This window comes from Corapipo altera, unplaced genomic scaffold (assembly GCF_003945725.1).
Source record: "Corapipo altera isolate COAL_440 unplaced genomic scaffold, ASM394572v1 101, whole genome shotgun sequence".
Taxonomy (NCBI): domain Eukaryota; kingdom Metazoa; phylum Chordata; class Aves; order Passeriformes; family Pipridae; genus Corapipo; species Corapipo altera.
This window is the reverse complement of record NW_020884984.1, coordinates 346197-364791: the sequence shown is the minus strand read 5'-3', so window position 1 is coordinate 364791 and position 18595 is coordinate 346197. Positions and strand designations below refer to the sequence as shown.

General features: G+C 43.5%; 1 protein-coding gene across 8 annotated transcripts in view; it reads right to left on the bottom strand.

Moving 5' to 3' along the window:
* The window catches only part of IQSEC1 (IQ motif and Sec7 domain 1), a 332802-nt gene that overhangs the window by 164306 nt on the left and 149901 nt on the right, over positions 1–18595 (bottom strand). For 4 of the 8 annotated variants that reach the window (XM_027666004.1, XM_027666011.1, XM_027666015.1 and 1 more), the window contains one exon: positions 10982–11068. The exons of the other annotated variants lie outside the window; for them this stretch is intronic. In XM_027666004.1, coding sequence (XP_027521805.1) covers positions 10982–11068 — 87 coding nt within the window. The remainder of the gene's footprint in view (positions 1–10981; positions 11069–18595) is intronic. 8 annotated transcript variants of the gene reach the window in all.

Sequence of the window (18595 nt, the reverse complement as noted above, 5' to 3'; positions counted from 1 at the left end):
ATTCATATAATCATAGTTTTGGCCTTTCAAAAATAGTAATTATCAATTTCTTTATTTGAAAACCTACTACACATCACTGATGGATCAGCTTCTTGTCAAAACCTGCTGGAGCCTGGGAGAGGTGTTGCTGTATGTTTGTCTTGTTCTCATACTCCTTCCTAGACACCCATCAGACAGTGGGATGTAAAACACCCCACGTGGTTTCCATGGATTGTCAAACACACACCTTCCCTGGGACATCTTGTGCATTCCAGCTCGAGAAAGGTGGAGGCAGAGCAAACTGCACAGGCAAACAGGGAATAATTATAACATTTCTAAACAACATTTAGGATAATAATTATAAAACACAGAAACACCAGTGACTGCAGGGGATGCTGGTATATATATCCACGTATCCCATCTCCAGTGTCCACAGAGTGCAAAAGCACATCCAGCTGGTTTCCCCCCTCGTTTTCATCTGCAGCTTCATGGACCGAACCAAGCCATGGATGTCAGGCGTGATTTCCCGGGAAAGCCCTGGCTCAGGCAGCATTGGAGCTCCCTCTAGCAGCCATGCCGGGACACAGCCAATTCCTGCAGAACCCCAGCAATCCACCACCGCTCACACGCAGTCCCGGGACAACGCGAACAAAGCAAGAACTGCCCCCGATGCCGGTAGATATATTTTTGGAGTTATATTTCCTGAAAGTCCCTGCTCCGTTTCAGTATTTGAGGTGAAAAAAGACTTCGTGCTGCACTTTAAAACGGCCAGTTTGGCAAATGAATATTCCATCGGGTGAGTGGCCCCTCAGCAAAGCTGTGGGTGGGGGGTTCCAGAGGGGTCTCAGCCTTTTCAGGCAGTGACTTGTGAGCAGCCAAGTCCCCTCCTCTTGCCAATGACCTCAAATGCAGTGTCAGTGCTGCTCCATCCCGATGGCATTGCCAGCCCCAGGCACCTGCTCGTGGGAGGAGCTTCCTCAGCTACAAATTATTATATAATTTAAACTTATGATGATTCTGGAGTTGCTTGGAATGGTGGCAATCCATATTCCATGGCACAGCTGGTGGCTTGGTTAAGGAAACATCTCAAAACCTTGACTGCATTCATGCTTGAGATCTACACCCTTCTACATTTTTCAGGGAGTTATTTCTTCTCCTCACATTACGTAATACTTTGTTTCAGCTACTTAAAGTCTAATTTGGGGGATGAATCTCTTAATTTATCATAGTTGAATTGGTTTGTTGTTGGTTTTTTGTTTGTTTGTTTTTTTTTTTGCTCCATCTAGTGGTGCATAAAAATCCAGCTCATTCCAGCCCAAAGTGTCCACACACGCTGCTCTGAGCTGCTTTAATGAGTTCCCACAATGAGTTACAGAGAGGAAATAATACATGTGCAGAAAATAACAGCAAAACTGAAGTCTCACCCACCCATTTTAGGCAAACCCCCCTAAGAGCTGAACGTGTTTGCAAAGGGGAACTCCACACTGCAGAAGAAAACCAGAACGGCCTGATCCTAAACGGTGCAAGTGCAAAAAGGTGCCAAAGGAGAAATTCCCCAACTGAATTTCCCCAAAGCAGCAGCTTTTTTTCAGTCCTGTGAGTTCGTGGAAGAAGAAAATGGGTCCATAAAAATAATAAAATGGCATTTCTACTTCACCTTCCATACCAGGAAGCACAATAAGATAATCTTCACTTTTCACAGAAACAGTGCAGAGTCACTGAGGAATCAGAAGAAAAAGGGAATTTTTCTGCTGATACCTTTCTCTGTTTTATAATAACATGCAGCATTTAGGTCATCACTTCTAACTCTGGTTAACTAAGAGAGTCCCTACCAGGCTCTACTGCTAAACCCTGAGATTCACAGCATGTTTTATTTAGCCAGACATCATTTATTTAAACAGGAAAATGTTTACTTCTGCATTTCTGACTTCCAGAGCCTCAGAGAAGGTCAGCTGCTCTCTGTGCTCCACCAAGAGTAAATGCCACAATTTAATGATACTATGGCTACAAACTCAAAGTGTTTCAAATGCCAGCAACTCCTAATGACACCATTTACCCTTAATTGGAAAACTACTGGATAGAAAACACCCCCTGGTAGTGTCCTGGAAGAGCCAATAACACTGTTCAGGCTTTGACTTCATTTTCTCCTGAGGCACATCATTAACCACAGCCACATTTACGATAATCAAGTGCTGCCTCTTGGAGGAAAAAGGGCTGGCACCCGGAGTTGGGGGGTTAATCTGCCCGGTTAAACAGCAGCCCTGCTTCTTTGTTTCCCTTTACACACACAGATAATACATAGTTATTGAAAGATTGGACAAATCTTCCCCTCTGGAAGGGAATAATTATAGTGCTCCAGAGTTCAGTACACTGAGGAGAGAGAGTTAATCACTGTTTACATCTGGGAGGAGATAAGCAAGTCAAAATATCAGAAATTCCTACTGTTTCTATCTTTGGGAAGCAACTCAGAGAAACTCGTAATTATAAAGGCCCAAATTGTGAGAAACAGTCAGACATTTCAGTGGTTACCCTGCTTAGTAACCATCAGCTCCCTTCCAGGGATACAGTCAACTCCACTAATTCACTACACAATTTTTTGCATAAATTATTTTAAAATTTTACAGCGGGAGTGAAAGTTCTTCAGGTACATTGTAATAAGAAGTGATGAAGAAACACGTGAAACTAAGGAATATTCAATAGCAAAGAACAGCAGCAGCCATATGGTGTTTGTAGTCTGCAGTGAGCACAAAGGATGTAGAGAAACCTGCAGAATCATGAAGGCAGATTATCCTTCTGCAAGCAAATCCTTCCCAGGCCTGGGACACTGCACAGTCAAAGCCAAGGCAAGCACAAGAAAACATTTCACAGGAAGGACAGAGACAGTAGATCAAATCTAACACAAAAGCAAATAACCTGTATTGTGTTTTTATATGGATTCCTTTGGGGGGACGAAAGCACATTGTACAGATTGGGAGTGAGCCTCAAGCTGCCTTCACAGTTCTTGCCTCCTTGATCCTGATGATTCTCCTTTTATCCAATCCTCAAAGCCACATACAGCTACAAAAAAATACCTGCTTTTCACCCTACATCAAGCCACTCTGCCTTTCCACGAGCTCCAGACAGTGTGGAGCAGTATTTTAACTCATGGCAGCCACAAAGACTTCAGAGCCTTTTTTTCCCCCTCCCAGCCTTTCTTTCTTGCAATCCTCAGGGTAGGCAATGCCACTGCACGGGAACTGTTCTCTGTGTATGTACTTGACTGTTTCAGTTTGGAAGATCCAACCAGCAGAAATTCTCCAGTTGTTTTAGAGTATGTGTCTGGAAAGATTGTAATCAACAAAGTGCCTTTCGGAGAGTGGGAGCTTGGCCACCCACGGCCATGCTCTGATTTACCCAGTCACAGTCTGCTCAATTCCAAGTTCATTCCTTCAATGACAACCTTGTGCAGAGCTTTGGGAAAAGTATTGTCATTGATTAGGCAACAGAAGTTCATGAGCAATGATCTGGGGCTTTGCTGCTGCTGCACACAAGCCTTGCACAAGCACAGGCTAAAGAAATGAGAACACAGAGCTCAGGGTGTGACCAGTCCTGGTGAGAGGATCTGCTGCAACACAGGTGTGCTGGTTCCTCAGAACAATCACAAGGCAAAGAAAGAAGGGTTAATCTGTATGGTAACAGCCATAAAATGTCACGTGGTGGTGTTTGCCCAACCTTGAAATGAACTGTTAACACAGCCTAACACAGCTCCTGGGGAACAGCTGCCCTCCCACCCCACATCCCCAGCCTTTGGGGGGAAGGAATCCCCTTAGTCTGTGCCCTTCACACCACACAGCCATGTACAGACAGGAACAAAACTCACAGTGCACTCCAAGACTCATGGAACTGTTTATTTCAGTTCAAAATAAACTGTGCATTTCAGGTATTTGTTTACAGCTGGAGTGTGTTCTCAGCACTGGACAGGAGGAAGAGTTGTAGAAAGGCATGGACAGGAGATCAGTGAGGGCACAAATTGTGCCTTCTGCATTACCCAGAGCGACAGGACAGAATCCTATGGCATCCATGCAAGTGCCAGTCCATACACACCAGTAAGAGAGGAGAGGAGAGCTGGGCTATACAGGTGGAGCACTGCCTGCACACTCAGCAGCTTCGCTGTTATCTTGAGGATGGGCTACTAGACCCCGAAGGTGGACAGCAGAACTGGTGCAGAACATTATCTTCCCTGCCAAGGAAGGGGGGGGTAAGAAAGAAGAGAGACAGAGGAACAGAATCACAGGGAACAGCATTAGGAAAGTTAAGCTTGAGATTTTCCTGGTTTTGTTTTTAAATCCACAAATACTGTCACTTGTTTGTAAGTACCACCCAATTAACCATTTCCATCTGAGGCAGGACTTCCAGCACAGGGAAGAACAGCCCAATGAGCCTGGTCAACTCTGAAGAGTTAACTCTGGGGCAAAAGCTGGTTTGAAAGGGCAATTTCTGCTTTTCCTGTAAGAAGACTCCCATTAAGTTGCCATGTGCACACCCAGCCTGCAGTGGCCATGGCTCCTTTATTTTTAACACGCTTAAAACTTTCCACAGGTATTTTCACTGCCCACATTCCACTGAAAATGCAGAACATTCCCCTTCTGTGGGTGATTTACACACAGAAATATTGATTAATGACTGAACTTCCCACCTCCCCCCGCCCTCTGCTCGGGTAGAAGGAAGAGCTCTGTCTCCATGAGGGGTTGCCAGCATCATGAATGGTGCTACAAAGCAGGAGCAGTTTGGAATACCTACATCTGTAATGCTACACAGTGCTTTATGGCAGGTGGAGGGAGGGATGCTGGCTTGGCAGGAGGCTGCAGCGAGGCCACTTCTGAACCAGAACAACCACGAGGGGCCATTTCCTTTAAACTAAAGAACAAGCTAAAGGAGGAGGATGGAAAGGAACACAATGAAGGAAGAAAAACAAGAGAATCCAAAAAACAAAGAGTAAGTTTCATGCTATTCTGGCAGCTCCTGATTGTGCTCCAACCGCTTGTTGTGCAGGGACACAATTCCCTGTTTGTACATCCCTACATCACGTAGGCATCAAATGGAAAATTACAAGTATTCCTATAATTATGCCAGCTTTCCTTTGCCATAGGGCGTGAGCGCAGATGCCTTATATAATCAGCTGAACCTCACACTGACTTAGGGTGGGATTTGGGCACAGTTTGACTCTGCTTTGCTCTGTCCATCTGTATTTTGCCTCTCTGTGCTGCTGGTCTGAGTGATGCTGCTCTCACTCCTTTGCTCAGTTTTAAAAAAAAATGTTGTCAAGCTTCTATATCTCTGTATATTCTAAAGAGAGACTCGAGGGCTTAAATGTGCTGAGTTACACAGCAGGGCAATTGCTATTCACTTAGAAATTAGATTCCTATTCAACTTTTTTTGGCACAGAATATCAATAAATATTTATGTCAATAGTACAAAGGATTCTGAAGTGCAGCTACAGCTTCACCTGTGACTAATCTTTGGGAAGCTCCCACAGGACCAGGGAGTGGTGTGGGATGTCTCTACAGATGCTTCCATGAAGGACACTTGAAGTATTTCCTTTGTGTCTAAGCCTGGGGAAGGGTCCAGTGCTCATCAGTGGGAAAAAAATTAAACTGAGGGTTTTAAAGTACCACATTTATCTGTAAGGAGGTATTTTTCATTTCAGGAATCTAAGCAAAAAGTTCTCCCAGTTTTCCCTGGCCATGTCTGGTGTGCAAGAATTCCCACTGTGCTCTTGGGAAGACTTAAAAAACCAAGCTACTCTAATACAAGGTAGAAGCATCTGTCAGCTTGGGATCATTGGAGGATAAGCCTCTCTGTTAACCAGTTATGGTGGCAAAACAACTCCAATGCCTACCAGGGGCTCAGACTAAAAAGAAATAGCACAATCAATCCTTCTGTCATCGTCCATACAGTGGTTTGTTGCATGTAAACCAACATTACCTGGTGAAACAAAGATTCCACATTAAAATTTCACACAAGTACAGTATTTTCAGAATGATGGTTTTACCTCCCAGAGGTGCTGATTAAACATTAAGCAGGCAGAGACTGCAAGAAAATGATGGGATTTCTTTGGTACTATAACATCCTTTGCATTATCTTTTTGTTTTCACAGGTATCACTGGGGAAAAAAAAAAAGAAAAGAAAAATCTCTAGCTTCACGATTTTAAAAATGGTCTTTGGACATGATAAGGGCATCTAATTTGAGATTAGAAGGATGGAAGGTAAAGCAGATGGAGAAAGGAGTGAGTGACAGCCAACATTTCATGCAAATCAGAACAAGGAAATCATAGTTACAAATAAACACAAGATGAAAAGATGCTCAGACAGCAGTGGTGAGCAAATCTGTCCACAGTTGGAGTTGCATTTATTCCCTATTCCATGTCCATCCACAGAATACAGGTAGGAATGACTGTACATCCCCAAGCATGGGCACTTTCCTCCTGCAACCCTGCTGGGTGGGTTCCTGTGGAACAGCCACACCTCAACACCCCATAGCTCCAGCACAGTAGGGCTGCAGGGCATGAAAAACCGAGCCAACCAAAAACACCACCCCCCCAATTTCAGCCACCATCTCCAAGGGTGGGCTGACCTGTCCTGAGACTGGGAATGAGCTCTGCACCCCCAGGAGGGTGTGACCAGCTGAGGAACTGGAAGGCTGAGGTGACACTGCAGCTCTCAGTGCACGGGGGGTGTGTGACTGGGATGAGGAACCTCCCACCTGCCCAGACAGGCTGAAGTTCTGCCTGAAGGTTGTTTAAAGATGTGTCTTGAACCACAGACTGGTTTGGGTTGGAATGGACCTTAAAGCCAATCCAGTGTCACCCCTGCCCTGGGCAGGGACACCTTCCACTAGCCCAGGTTGCTCCAAGCCCTGTCAAACCTGGCCTTGGACACTTCCAGGGATGGGGCAGCCACAGCTTCTCTGGGCAACCTGTGCCAGGGCCTCACCACCCTCACAGGGGAGAATTTCTTCCTAATATCCAATCTAAACCTACTCTCAGTCTAAAGCCATAGGAGATGAGATGTGTTTAGAAAATGCTGGGAACAGACTGTCCTTCAAACAAGAAGCAGAGGTGATTAAATTCCTGTTCTCCGGATGCCATTATATCCCTGGGCTTTGCTTTGCTCAGATTCCAGCTGTGAGGCCACTGAGATGATAATGAAGGCTGGATCAAGCAACTGAAGTACAGGACTACATGGATTTCTACTTCTGGAAGCCTCTCCAGGGTGTGCCACCATTTCCTTACCAGATGCAAAACCTGTATTCAAATGATCCCAACAAATCCAGAGCAGCTTGTGGAATTTGCAGCCTCAAACTAGAGGACATTGTTTTTAAGCCTCTGCTTTGGGAGGCAGGAAAGGGAAAGGGAGTCAAAGAAGCCAAGTTCCAGCCTTTACTGGTATATTTTTTAATTTCCAAACAAAAATAACCCAAAAAGAGCAAACAGAGGAGGCATATGGGCTAACTGGAACCCAGACAAATATCTAGCTGGAAGTATGCTCAGGCTTCCCTAGAATTTTCTTGTAATGGGAGAATGCAAGATAACTTGTATTATTTCTATTTTGAACATTGTAAAATGAGCAGGCTGGGGATTACTGCAATAGCTACAGTTATTAAAAATGCATTATTTCCCTATTAACAATTCAAAACAGATGCCAAAGATCATCTCGACTAGAAATAAAACTGCTGGAGTGACTAAAACATCCAGCAATTAGCTAACAGCAAATCAGAGATGCTCCAGATTTCACTGTAGTGCATTCATTAATTGCTTCTTTCAGAGCAAATTTAATTTTTAATTCTGGGCTGCAAAATTAATCCCTCTGCGTATTTTCTAAATAAAGCCTCAAAACTGAAGCTCGAGCAAAGCATCCATGTCTGTTGGTTTTGTTTCTAATGATTTCTATTTATAAATTGATAAATGGGAAGAATAAAAGCTAAATTTAATACTATTAAGTGTATGTGGAAATGCAAAGCCCAATCTTGTTAGTGCTCTAGGAGCTCATTTTCATTCACAGCAACAGGATCCCCACATGCAGGTCCTGTACAAAACCAGGTGCATGATTTGCACTTGCCTCAGAGATTCCAGTTGTGGGGATGTCAGTTTGGACAGAACAGTTCCAGAAATTTAAATTAGTGGTAAACTAAAGCAATTCCTGCCATGTGACAGCCCAGCTTTAATACCTCACCACACCTGGGAGCAGGACACCACCTGGGATGGCACTGACATCACTGTAGAATTTGAAAGTAAAGCCTAGACAATAAACTTGCAGCTCTTTTTTTTGTCTTCCCAAGAACAGAGTGCTTCAGGATGATGGGTAATTTGTGTTAGAAGGGACTTTTGGAGATATGTGTGGTGCAGTCCCTGCTCAGAGCAGGGCTAACCACAGCCAGTTGCTCCTGCTGGGCCCGGTTGAACTGAGCATCGCTGAAGACACAGATACCTCTTCCTCTTCTGGCCTCTGATCTGGTGTTTGACCACGACCAGGGTCAAATTCCCCCCTCTCCCTGCCTTGTATCTAACTGGAATTTTCCTTACTGCAGTCTGTTTTGGTTGCCTCTTGCCTCATCCTCATCTAGAAGAGACTGGCTACACCTTTTCCATATTCTCCTATTCATAGAATCATGGAATGGTTTGGGTTGGAAGGGACCTTCAAGATCATCCAGTGCCACCCTCTGCCATGGGCAGGGACACCTTCCACTAGCCCAGGTTGCTCCAAGCCCCATCCAGCCTGGTCTTGAACACTTCCAGGGATCCAGGGGCAGCCACAGCTTCTCTGGGCAACCTGTGCCAGGGCCCCCCCATCCTCACAGGGAGGAATTTCTTCTCAATATTCCATCTAAAACTGCTCTCCTTCTGTTTGAAGCCATTACCCCTTGTCAACAGGACAACCCCAATTTAAGAGTTGACTACAGCATCAGCCCTGAGACTTCTCCAGGGAAGAGCCCCTGTTCCCTCAGCTCTCCTCCCTTGTAGGTACTCTGCCCACAGACACCTTGGTGAGCCTTTGCTGGGCTTGCTCCAGTATCCTGATGTCCTTCAAACAGCCAGCTGCTCCACAGGAGGTTTCACAAGTGGTGACAGAAGGAGGCAATCACAGATTCATCAGGTTTGGAAAAGCCCTCTGAGATCAAGTCCAACCATTCCTGCAGCACGGCCAAGGCCACCACTAACCCATGTCCCCAAGTGCCACATCCACACAGCTTTTAAATCCCTCCAGGGCTGGAGACTTCACTACTGCCCTCAGCAGCTGTGCAAGGGCTGGACAGCCCTTTCCTTGAAGAAGTTTTCCCAATATCCAACCTAAACTTCCCCTGGTTCATCTTGTCCCATCACTTGTTACCCTGGAGCAGAGCCTGACCCCACCTGGTCCACCCTCCTGTCAGGGAATTGTAGAGAGTGAAAAGGTCCTCCTGAACCTAAACTTCCTGGAGAGCAAACAAGGCCAATGATGAGTTCCTTCCCACCCCCCAGTCCTGAAACAAGAGCTGAAGATCTTATGGCACCTTTTTGGGCACTCTAAAAACGGCACGTGCTTTACACACCCAGACACACTCAGGGCACTTCTGTGTTCACTGCACAAGGGGAGAAAGACAAAAAAAGCTAGAGAAGTGAAGGATTTTTTAAGCACAAAGTTATGCTGCTTTATAAGCTTTAGTTTCAGAAGAAATACTACTGATAAAAATAATAACCTACGTGGAGCAAGATATTGAGACGTTCCAGAAAAAAACAGGTGGTTTTCCCATCAACATCCTTGTAGGAAGATCCTTAAAATTAAAGTACTATAAACTAAGGACAGAGGAAAACGAAAAACCTCATTAAAAAGCAAGCAGGGAATCTAACACTGTTCAGGCCCTGCTCCTCACCAAAGGAATATTCAGTTGGCTCACAACTCAACCATGGATTCACTACCACCAAATAAACCAAGAGCTCTGATGGGAGGGAAAAAACAGACACACATAAAGAGATGCTGCAACATAAAACACTAGGATGAATCCAAGCATGCATGGTTAGAGAAAACTAAGGGATGAAATATTCAAACCAGAAATATGTTTATGCATTTACAGATTTAGGATTCATTGTTTGTTTTTGTCTTTCCTTGTCACCAGTGCAAAACAATTTGATTTTTCAGCACCAGGCTTTCAATGTTTTGATATTAATATTATTCATGAGCTGGCAATTATCAGTAAGTTAATCACTAATAGCAAAAGTAAAAATTAAAAGACAATGTTTTTCATGGCATGCACAATTTCTTAACAGTTTTCACATTTTCAGTTACTTAGATTAGCTGCCCTTTGATGCTTCTGTAAGACGTTAAAATAAACACTGGCACTGCCAAGGAATTGTACTACGAGGTGTAATTGCTGCTCTCCACACTTGATCAAAGAGAACACAGAGGAAAGGCATCGGTGTTAAAGCATTATGAGCTGGAAAACATATTTTTGATATATTCAGGGCAGACTCTGCTTGGCATCAAGGGCCTGTATGTGTTTAAAAAGCCCTAATTCCCTCAAATGAAAGGGCAGTGCTGAGCCCTGTGCAGGTCCATGACTTTAACCTTCCCAGTGCCACAACACACGAATTCTGGCAGGAAGTATTCAGGGCTTAAAAAAAAGAGTGTTGCTCAGAACAACACCAATATCCTACACAAGTTACATATAAATATTTCAATATATTTGTTATGTGAGAACTAAACCTACAATAGCTTCTCCCTACCTTTCTGAATCTAGGGGGATGTGCCTCTTTAGGCACATGACACTCCTTTCACTGTATAATTCCAGAGTGCCTGGGAGAAGGAGTCACTACAGCGATAGTTCTATTCAGAACTACCCTACAAGATGTTGGGTATTTTTTTCAATATGCCTTTTTTTTTTTCTCCCTCTTTTAAAACTTCCACCACTATTGCCTGTCTCATGCCAAATGGTAACATCAGATCTCTCTCCAAAAATCAGAAGTGGGCGGTGCATGTCTACTCTTACCTGTACTCTGAGTGTGTGGCAGGGACAGCTAGCTGGGAATGGTACAATGGAGCTGGACAGCAAAACTGGTGCAGAGTATTTAAAGACCTACGACACAAGGAAAAACACAAAGTCAAACCACCAAGTGTTTAGAAAGGGGCTTGTGAGGGAAAGGCAGGTGCTAACAGGTGTATTGGAAACTCATGGTGAGGCTGGATGAAATTTGATGTACAGCTGTCAATTGTGAATCCCAGGAAATCCAGGGGAGTGTTTGCCAGGTTTGAAATGCACACATCGAAGGGACGGGGATGAGCAGTGAGGAGCCTGGGTTTGGTTGCAAGGATAAGATCAAATGCCAATTGAAGTCTTTGGGTTTGCCTCGCCATGTGGAAGGAAGGCAAAACAACCCAGAAACACGGGATATTCTGGGCTGGAAGGGACCCACAAGGATCATCATGTCCAACTCTTCAGTGAAAGGCCCATACAGGGATCAAAGCCAACACTGAGGGTCGGAATTCCCATGGAAATGAAGCTTCAGATTTCCTTACTCTGCACCAGTCAAGCTGTTTCTCTGTCAATGGAATTACAGACACAGTGCTCTGACATGAGGAGGGAGAATGCAATGGACATGGAGACAAGCTTTCTTCAAGCCCAGCAATTACAAACATATTGCAATACACCACTGGAAAATGGGAAAGAATCCAAGTTTCACCCCCTTTTAAACAATATTCTGAACTGTGCAATACAAGTTTAATTGCTGTCATTTGTTCAAAGCATGGAAAAAAATAAAAAGAAGCTTTACAACACAAAGATATTCTGCCCCTCAGATCGTTAGGTTTGTATTGTTTAATTGAAAGCAGAGTTGCAAAACAGGACAAGGTATTGCATCTGAAGGAAAGCTCAGAAAATCTTTAAGCAACACACAGCACACGTCTCTGCATTTCTGGTGTTTGTGCCAGGAAACTTTAAACAAGGGTTTAGCACAGATAGGCCTCCATGATAAATCCACCTAATCAAATTTCTTAAGACACAGCATTCTTCTAGGAAATCATAAAAAAAGAATCAATATCTCCTTGCTCTTTGAGTGGGGACCTACGGAAGAAGTAGCCATTAAATTGAAAATCCTCATTTAACAACTTGTAAGCATCCAACCTGACTGTTAACAGAGGATGTGTGTATGTGCACAGAAATGCATTTTTCCCCCCCCTCATCTTTTGCTTGGTGTCTTGACAGAGGCTCCAGAAGATTGATTTTGATTCTTCTGCATCCCTGAGGCTTAAAGTGAATCCTGTGAGGTCACTTTCTTAAAAGATCAAACAGAGTGGTTAAGCAAAACGAAGCCAGGCTTTGTTCAGGAAGGAGTCAGTTACTAATCCTTTGGAAAAAAAGACAAGGTCAGCCTGTTCTGATTTCTGTTGCCAACAGTGTGTCAGCAACTGCACGGCCAGGACGAGTTGGATTTTTTGTTTAAAGATAGCAACTGCTGGTAACTCCTCTAAAGTACCTGAGCTTTTGGAAATAGCAACACAATTCAGTCACGAGGCACCTTCCCACCATGGGACATACAACTACTAATGGTGGCACCTTCAAAGCAGTGGGAAAAATGACCAGAACAACTCAAAAGAAAGATGGAGAATGTTACTGAAAGCATTGATGGACAATGAGAAAAGCAACCAGAACACGCAAAAGCTGGATTTTCTGACAGGAAAAAACCCCCCCACAGTATCCACAGAAGCTGCTCCATGGAATCCACAGAGCCGAGGGAGAACACTGGGAATGGGCAGAGCATGAGTCTCACACTGGGCAGGGAAACTGTTCACAAGGGCAAAGTCGCTGCTTTGTGGCTCCTCATTTTTCCAGTAGAAGCAAAAGTAGGAAATTAGTAGGAGAGTGTCCCAGATTCCCTTCCCACCACTCTTTTTTTCCATACAAATCTCTCTCTTTCTTCAGAGAATAAACCAGTGAACGTATGAAAGAATCTCTCTGGATTCAGTTCTGCTCAACAAAGCTTTTTGAACAGAGCTCGCTCCTGGCTCTTCCAAAAAGAATCTGCCCACAAGGCTCCATAAATCTGTCCTACTCTCACTTTCCTAGGTTCCAAAAAACCCTGAACAATAAAGAGGGAAGCTCTCCCTGTTGTCTCAGGCAAGATTTGTACTCACCCATTGCACAGGACTGGGATTAGGAGCTCAACTGCTCTGAGTTTCTGTTGAGAGGTGCAGCAGAAATGCAACAGTCCCGTCACCTTGACAGCAAATGAGAAGTGCCAGAGGTTTGTCAGGTGGCAAACACACAGCCCCTGGTAGTGCCAAGTGCCAGGGCAGGGGTGGAGGAGGTGGAACAGACGGCAAGATGCAGCTGCAGGCTGGGATCAAGGTACCACGTGTCACTGCTGTGCTCCACCAAGAGCATCTCGGGTGCCAAAGGCTTGTGTTCAACACATCAGCCTGGATTTCAGGTGGTTCTTAGGCTGTTCAAAGACAGGCTCTTTGTCCAACCAGTTAGAGAAGCAAACATGAGGGCTGGACTCTGCTCTGAATTTTAAAATTCAAGGGATATCTTGACTCAGTGTTTGGGTTCCTCTAAATCTCACTGACTGATGTCCTGTCAGCCTGACAAACAACAAGGCCCAGACTTTACAGCCTCTGACTAATGCTAATTTCATCAAAGCATTTGGGTAAATCTGCTGGTGCAGCTTAAGGCTCAAATGTGGCATTTTGTGCCTTCAATCACCTGCTAATGCAGTCCTTGCATTCATTTACAGCTTTGGAACCTACCAGAAAAAGTTCAATATTCCAATGAGTTTTTGTTTGTTTGTTTTGGTTGCTTGGTTTTATTTTTTAATTATTTTTTAAACTTTATAGCTAGATTTCGCAATCAGCCTTCTACACAAGTTTGCATTCAACTAGAATTGATTTCCTAATTTTTAACACCTAAAGACATCAGAAGAAATGTATTTCAGTATTTTGGAGGAGAATTAATCACTTCTGTTCACAGTCTCATAGATAACTTGGCCCTATTAAGTTCAGTTTCTGCATCTCTAGTGGATGTTCTTCAAAAGAAGATTTAGGATTATAAATAGAGCACAGGTACTTCAGCACCAACACAAGACAAATGACTGAAGAGATGAATGGTTCTTCTGGCAATATCAGTTTCTGAACCATTACTGCAACATCCCAGTGCACATGGAAGGGACTTCCCACTTCCAGGCCCATTTCCTTCCAGCTCTCCCCAGGTACTCACAGACAGGCAACCATTTGTCCATTCTTAAAGAAAGTTCTTGTGAGAATAGACTAGAACAGGAAAACCTGAACCAAATCTAACCCAAAACCTTGACATCACATCCCCCTCAGGATGCCAATGTAACAGGAAAAATGCAGCTCCTAAGGAAGCTCCCAGACCCAGAGCAGGTGTGACTGTTCCTCTCACTTCTGTATGAATGCTATCATGTTTGCATTAGAAACCACTCATTTCAACAACACTTCCCTATCCATCAGTGAACAGAAATGACCATTCTTTTTAATCTTTCATTTCTAGAGTCTTGCTCAGATGTACAAATAGAAGGAAATTCATTATTGGTCATCACATAAAGCCACAAATGTTTGTGTTTTTTTTTTATTTCCTCTTACAATCCCCAACACGGCTCCCAAACTCAGCAGGCAATTTTCTCAATATTGGTTTTTAAACAACCTGGGAGAAGAGAACACGAGGCTATTAACCTGGAATTGCTTTGGCTTTAACAGTGACCCTCTGCTTTCCCAATGTCCTCTCAGCTGGCACCTGCTCCTGGCAGGATGGTGCTGGACCACCAGCCACAGAGAGCACCCCAGTGCAGCGTTGGGAGCCTGGAGGCGGCTTGTCCCCTTCCCTCTGGACAGCACACCCTGTTTAGCACAGGACAGGGCACCCATCCCTTGTTTAATTTGCTACTGTTGAATTTTCAGCACATGTAAACCTGTGAGTAGGTTGGCAGAATTATTATGGAACCTTTTCCTGCACAATGATCAGCTCCCAAACAGAAGGGACTGAGACTGTTGTCTCACAGAGCCTTGGTGACATTGCTCCAGGAGCACAGCTGGAAGAAATGTTGCCCTTATAAAGTTTCTGCCGTGGCTGATGACAGGTGCCTGTTCAGTTTGTTCATCTCCACTGCTGCCCTTCCCTACATCCACATGACTTCATACATTATTCCTCCTCTTTGTCTGGAATAACAATCTGTTCACCTCCATCTGCCAGGATTCTTCCCTTTCTTCTGGTACATTTTTCCATGAGGTGCATGTTCCAAGGAGTATATGGAAAAAGGAATACCAGCACAGCCTCAGGCCCCTGGATGCCTGTCCCTATCCTTTCCAAAATTAGCTTGGAAAGAGCAGAAGGGGCAGAGAAGTTCATCCCCTGTATAAGCCCATTCACTGCAATGTCACCTGAGGTAGCTAAGAATGCTTATTTGATTGGATTCATGCCTACAAGCTAATCAAAGGAATACTTCAATTTCTCAGTGTTTTATCCTCATGAAGAATAACATTATTTTACAAGTTGAAAGTTTCTTTCTCATGTCAATCCAGAGTTATGGCTGCAGCTGAGATTAGAAAAAGTTATAGTTAAAAGCCAGTAAAGTCTGTCTTGTTCTTGTTTAATAAATCTAATCATTTCTTTAATGAGGAACAAAATTTGAATTATAATCAAACAGACCTCCAAAAAGGTGCTGAACAGTAAAACTCCTAATAATACAGACTCACATTGACTCCAGCTAAATGCTTGCTAATTAACATGGTCATTAACATGCTAGAAGGCCTTTCAGAATCAACACACTGAGCCCCCAGGACAACTTGCTTTTTGGAAGGGAGAGAAAACAGCTGAAAGTTCTGACTGGCAACTCCTGTGGTCTCCTCCCAGCCCAGGAGGGACTGTGGCTGCCCTTGGACACATCCACCACCAGGGGCTTTAGCACAGGGCCCATTCACATTTGCAAGGACAAATTCCTACTGTTCTGACACCAAAGATCTTTCACTCCTCAGACCTTCACCCCAAACACACAGGGCAGGATGATTTGGGCTTTTGAAGGAGCACTTAAAACCCTTCCCTTTTCTCCTGTTCATTCTCCTTCACATCCCGCAGCCAAATATGGCAAAGAAAGGCCGTGGTGGCACAGAGCAAATACCATGTTTTTTCACAGTGTTCTTATTAAGTTACAGTAATTTCCCGACGTGCTTTTTTGAACAGCAACTGTATAAAATAAATGCCCTTCTTGCTTTTATGGTTGCACATGCAAAAACCTTACAGTTCCTGTAACACACACTGTTGGAGACTCCAACTCCCACCTTTATTCCTCTCGTTTCCTTCACACGAGATGGCTCTTTGTACAAAGCTGCTTGGACATCAAATCACAGGAAGGCAATGAAGCAACTCGGGGCAAGTAAACACCAACGTCATTCCCTTGCACTGCAGTCTGAGAGTCAAGACAATCCCCCAGAGATCATTAAACAGCACAACCATGTGTTGGAGACCTGCTGTGGTGGCAGCTCCCTCCCTCCATTTCTGTCTCCCCTTCCATATAATCTAGTTTAAAGCATTACAGAACACAGTTTTTTCTAAATAGAAATGAAAGATATTTTCATTAGATACCAAGGATGCTCAATAAAACCCGCAGTTCTAAATGATCAGCACGCATAGGCTGGAGCACAGACCACTGAATTTTGCCCCAGAATACACAAAATTTGCTTGTCATCAAAATGATTATATATCATCATTTGTACATGTTGCAGTATAAAGGCAAACTGAGAGTTCTTGTTTTGAATAATACTCCCCTTTGTGTAATCCCAACTCGAGTGCCCACAGCTGGATTTTTCAATAGAATCATTAGACACACTCTCACTGACCTCTCCTCCATCAAAAGGGCCTGAAAATAATTATCATCTCTTGGGAGAATGAAACCAGTGCAGTCACAGAATACTAACCAAGGAACAGCTGTTATTTTGTCCCATCCTGGAACACAATGCTCATTAACATTAGAGATAATTAGAAATAATTATTATGAAGTTTTTTTGGTTTCATGAGAACACAATAATAGCCTACACAAACAGGCAAGAGGGGATCTTTTTGCATCCTTGCACACTTTGTAGAGATCCTCATCCTGGCTTAGCAGTAACAAGGGTGAATTTAATTAAGACTGTTCATATGTAGATGCTTATAATTAAAAACATTTCTTTCCCTTTTGATTAAGCTTATTACAAACCCCTCTCTGATGAAGGGTGATGTACAATAATTAACAGGACACAAGATGCACTTGTATCAGTTGTGCTCACTGAGCACTTTCAAAATCTGTAGAAAAAACCCACAGACAGTCCAAAAGCAGAAATTAAGAGCAAAGAGACATGAAGCTGCTTGTGATAGAAGGAAAAGATCTTTGAGATTAAATCAGAACCATCTTTTCTGTATTCCCCATGCCATTGAATTAGGTCCCAGAATTTCTCAAGGAACTACAACTCCCATTACAAACCAGAACACATTTATAATCTCCCCCAGCAGCACCCAGAGTGACCCCAGAGCTGAGCAGTGTCAGTGGTACAGGTTGGGTTTGCAGCTGATGAAAGAGGAAAAGTAGCAAAGCACAAAGACTGAACTGCCCAGACCCAGCGTGAGGGATTTACAGCAAGGCAAACCCTGGGACTCAAAACAAAGGTTCAGGGACATATGTTCCATTCAGGGCAGCAGCTAAAAAACCCTTTCACTGGGGTGACATTGTTGTTCAGCTTTTTTTAGAACAGCAACAATCCAGCTTTTTACGTTTTAAGATGTTAAAAGAGATTTTTATCTTAAAAAAGAGACTCTTTGCAAAAGGCTTTAGCATATATATCACAAGAACATCAGCAGATATATTTAAGTTTTCATCTCAAACCACACTCGTGCATGGAAGAACTGGTGTATTTAACTGTGTAACATACATTTTCAGTGCTCAGCACACATTAGTTTTAGAGAACATGAAGATTTTCTACATATGTGGGTCCTTAAGAGTTAGTTTGTAAAAAACCTCCTCGCTTACATTTTCCTCTTTTCAATGATCAGCATCAACTCTCTTAAACAGGAGTTAAAATACAGAATATAGAAGTCAGAGCCCACATCTTGTTTTACACAGCAATGTGCTGAGGTAGGTACAAGATACCACATGTGTAAGCAGTAAAAGAGGAAAATACTGCACAAGATGGTTCTATAAATAAAATTTCAACCTCCTTGTTAAAGAAAACAACACTCAGGGATTAAATATCCCTTCACACCACATGATAAGCACTATATGAAATTCCATCCCCTGCTGAGAGTTACAGAATCCCCAAACCCCAGAACCCAAATTAAAATGGAGTCTCGCACAAACAGAACTATTCTCCCAGGTGATAACAGCTATTTACAGCTGATCCATGTATACCTGGAAGGCTGCAACCTGTTTGCCAAGTTTACTTTCCTTATTTCAACTTCCTATGGACAGTCCCACATTCATTTTGATTTTAAAGCATTTCAACTTAACCACTCATCCCTTCAGCACAACACAAAAGGTTAAGAGAACTTGAAGGCAGGTTTCAATATTCTTTCTTTATTCTATTTGAGTTTTGGTTGAATTTACTCAGCCTGTGTGTGGATGGT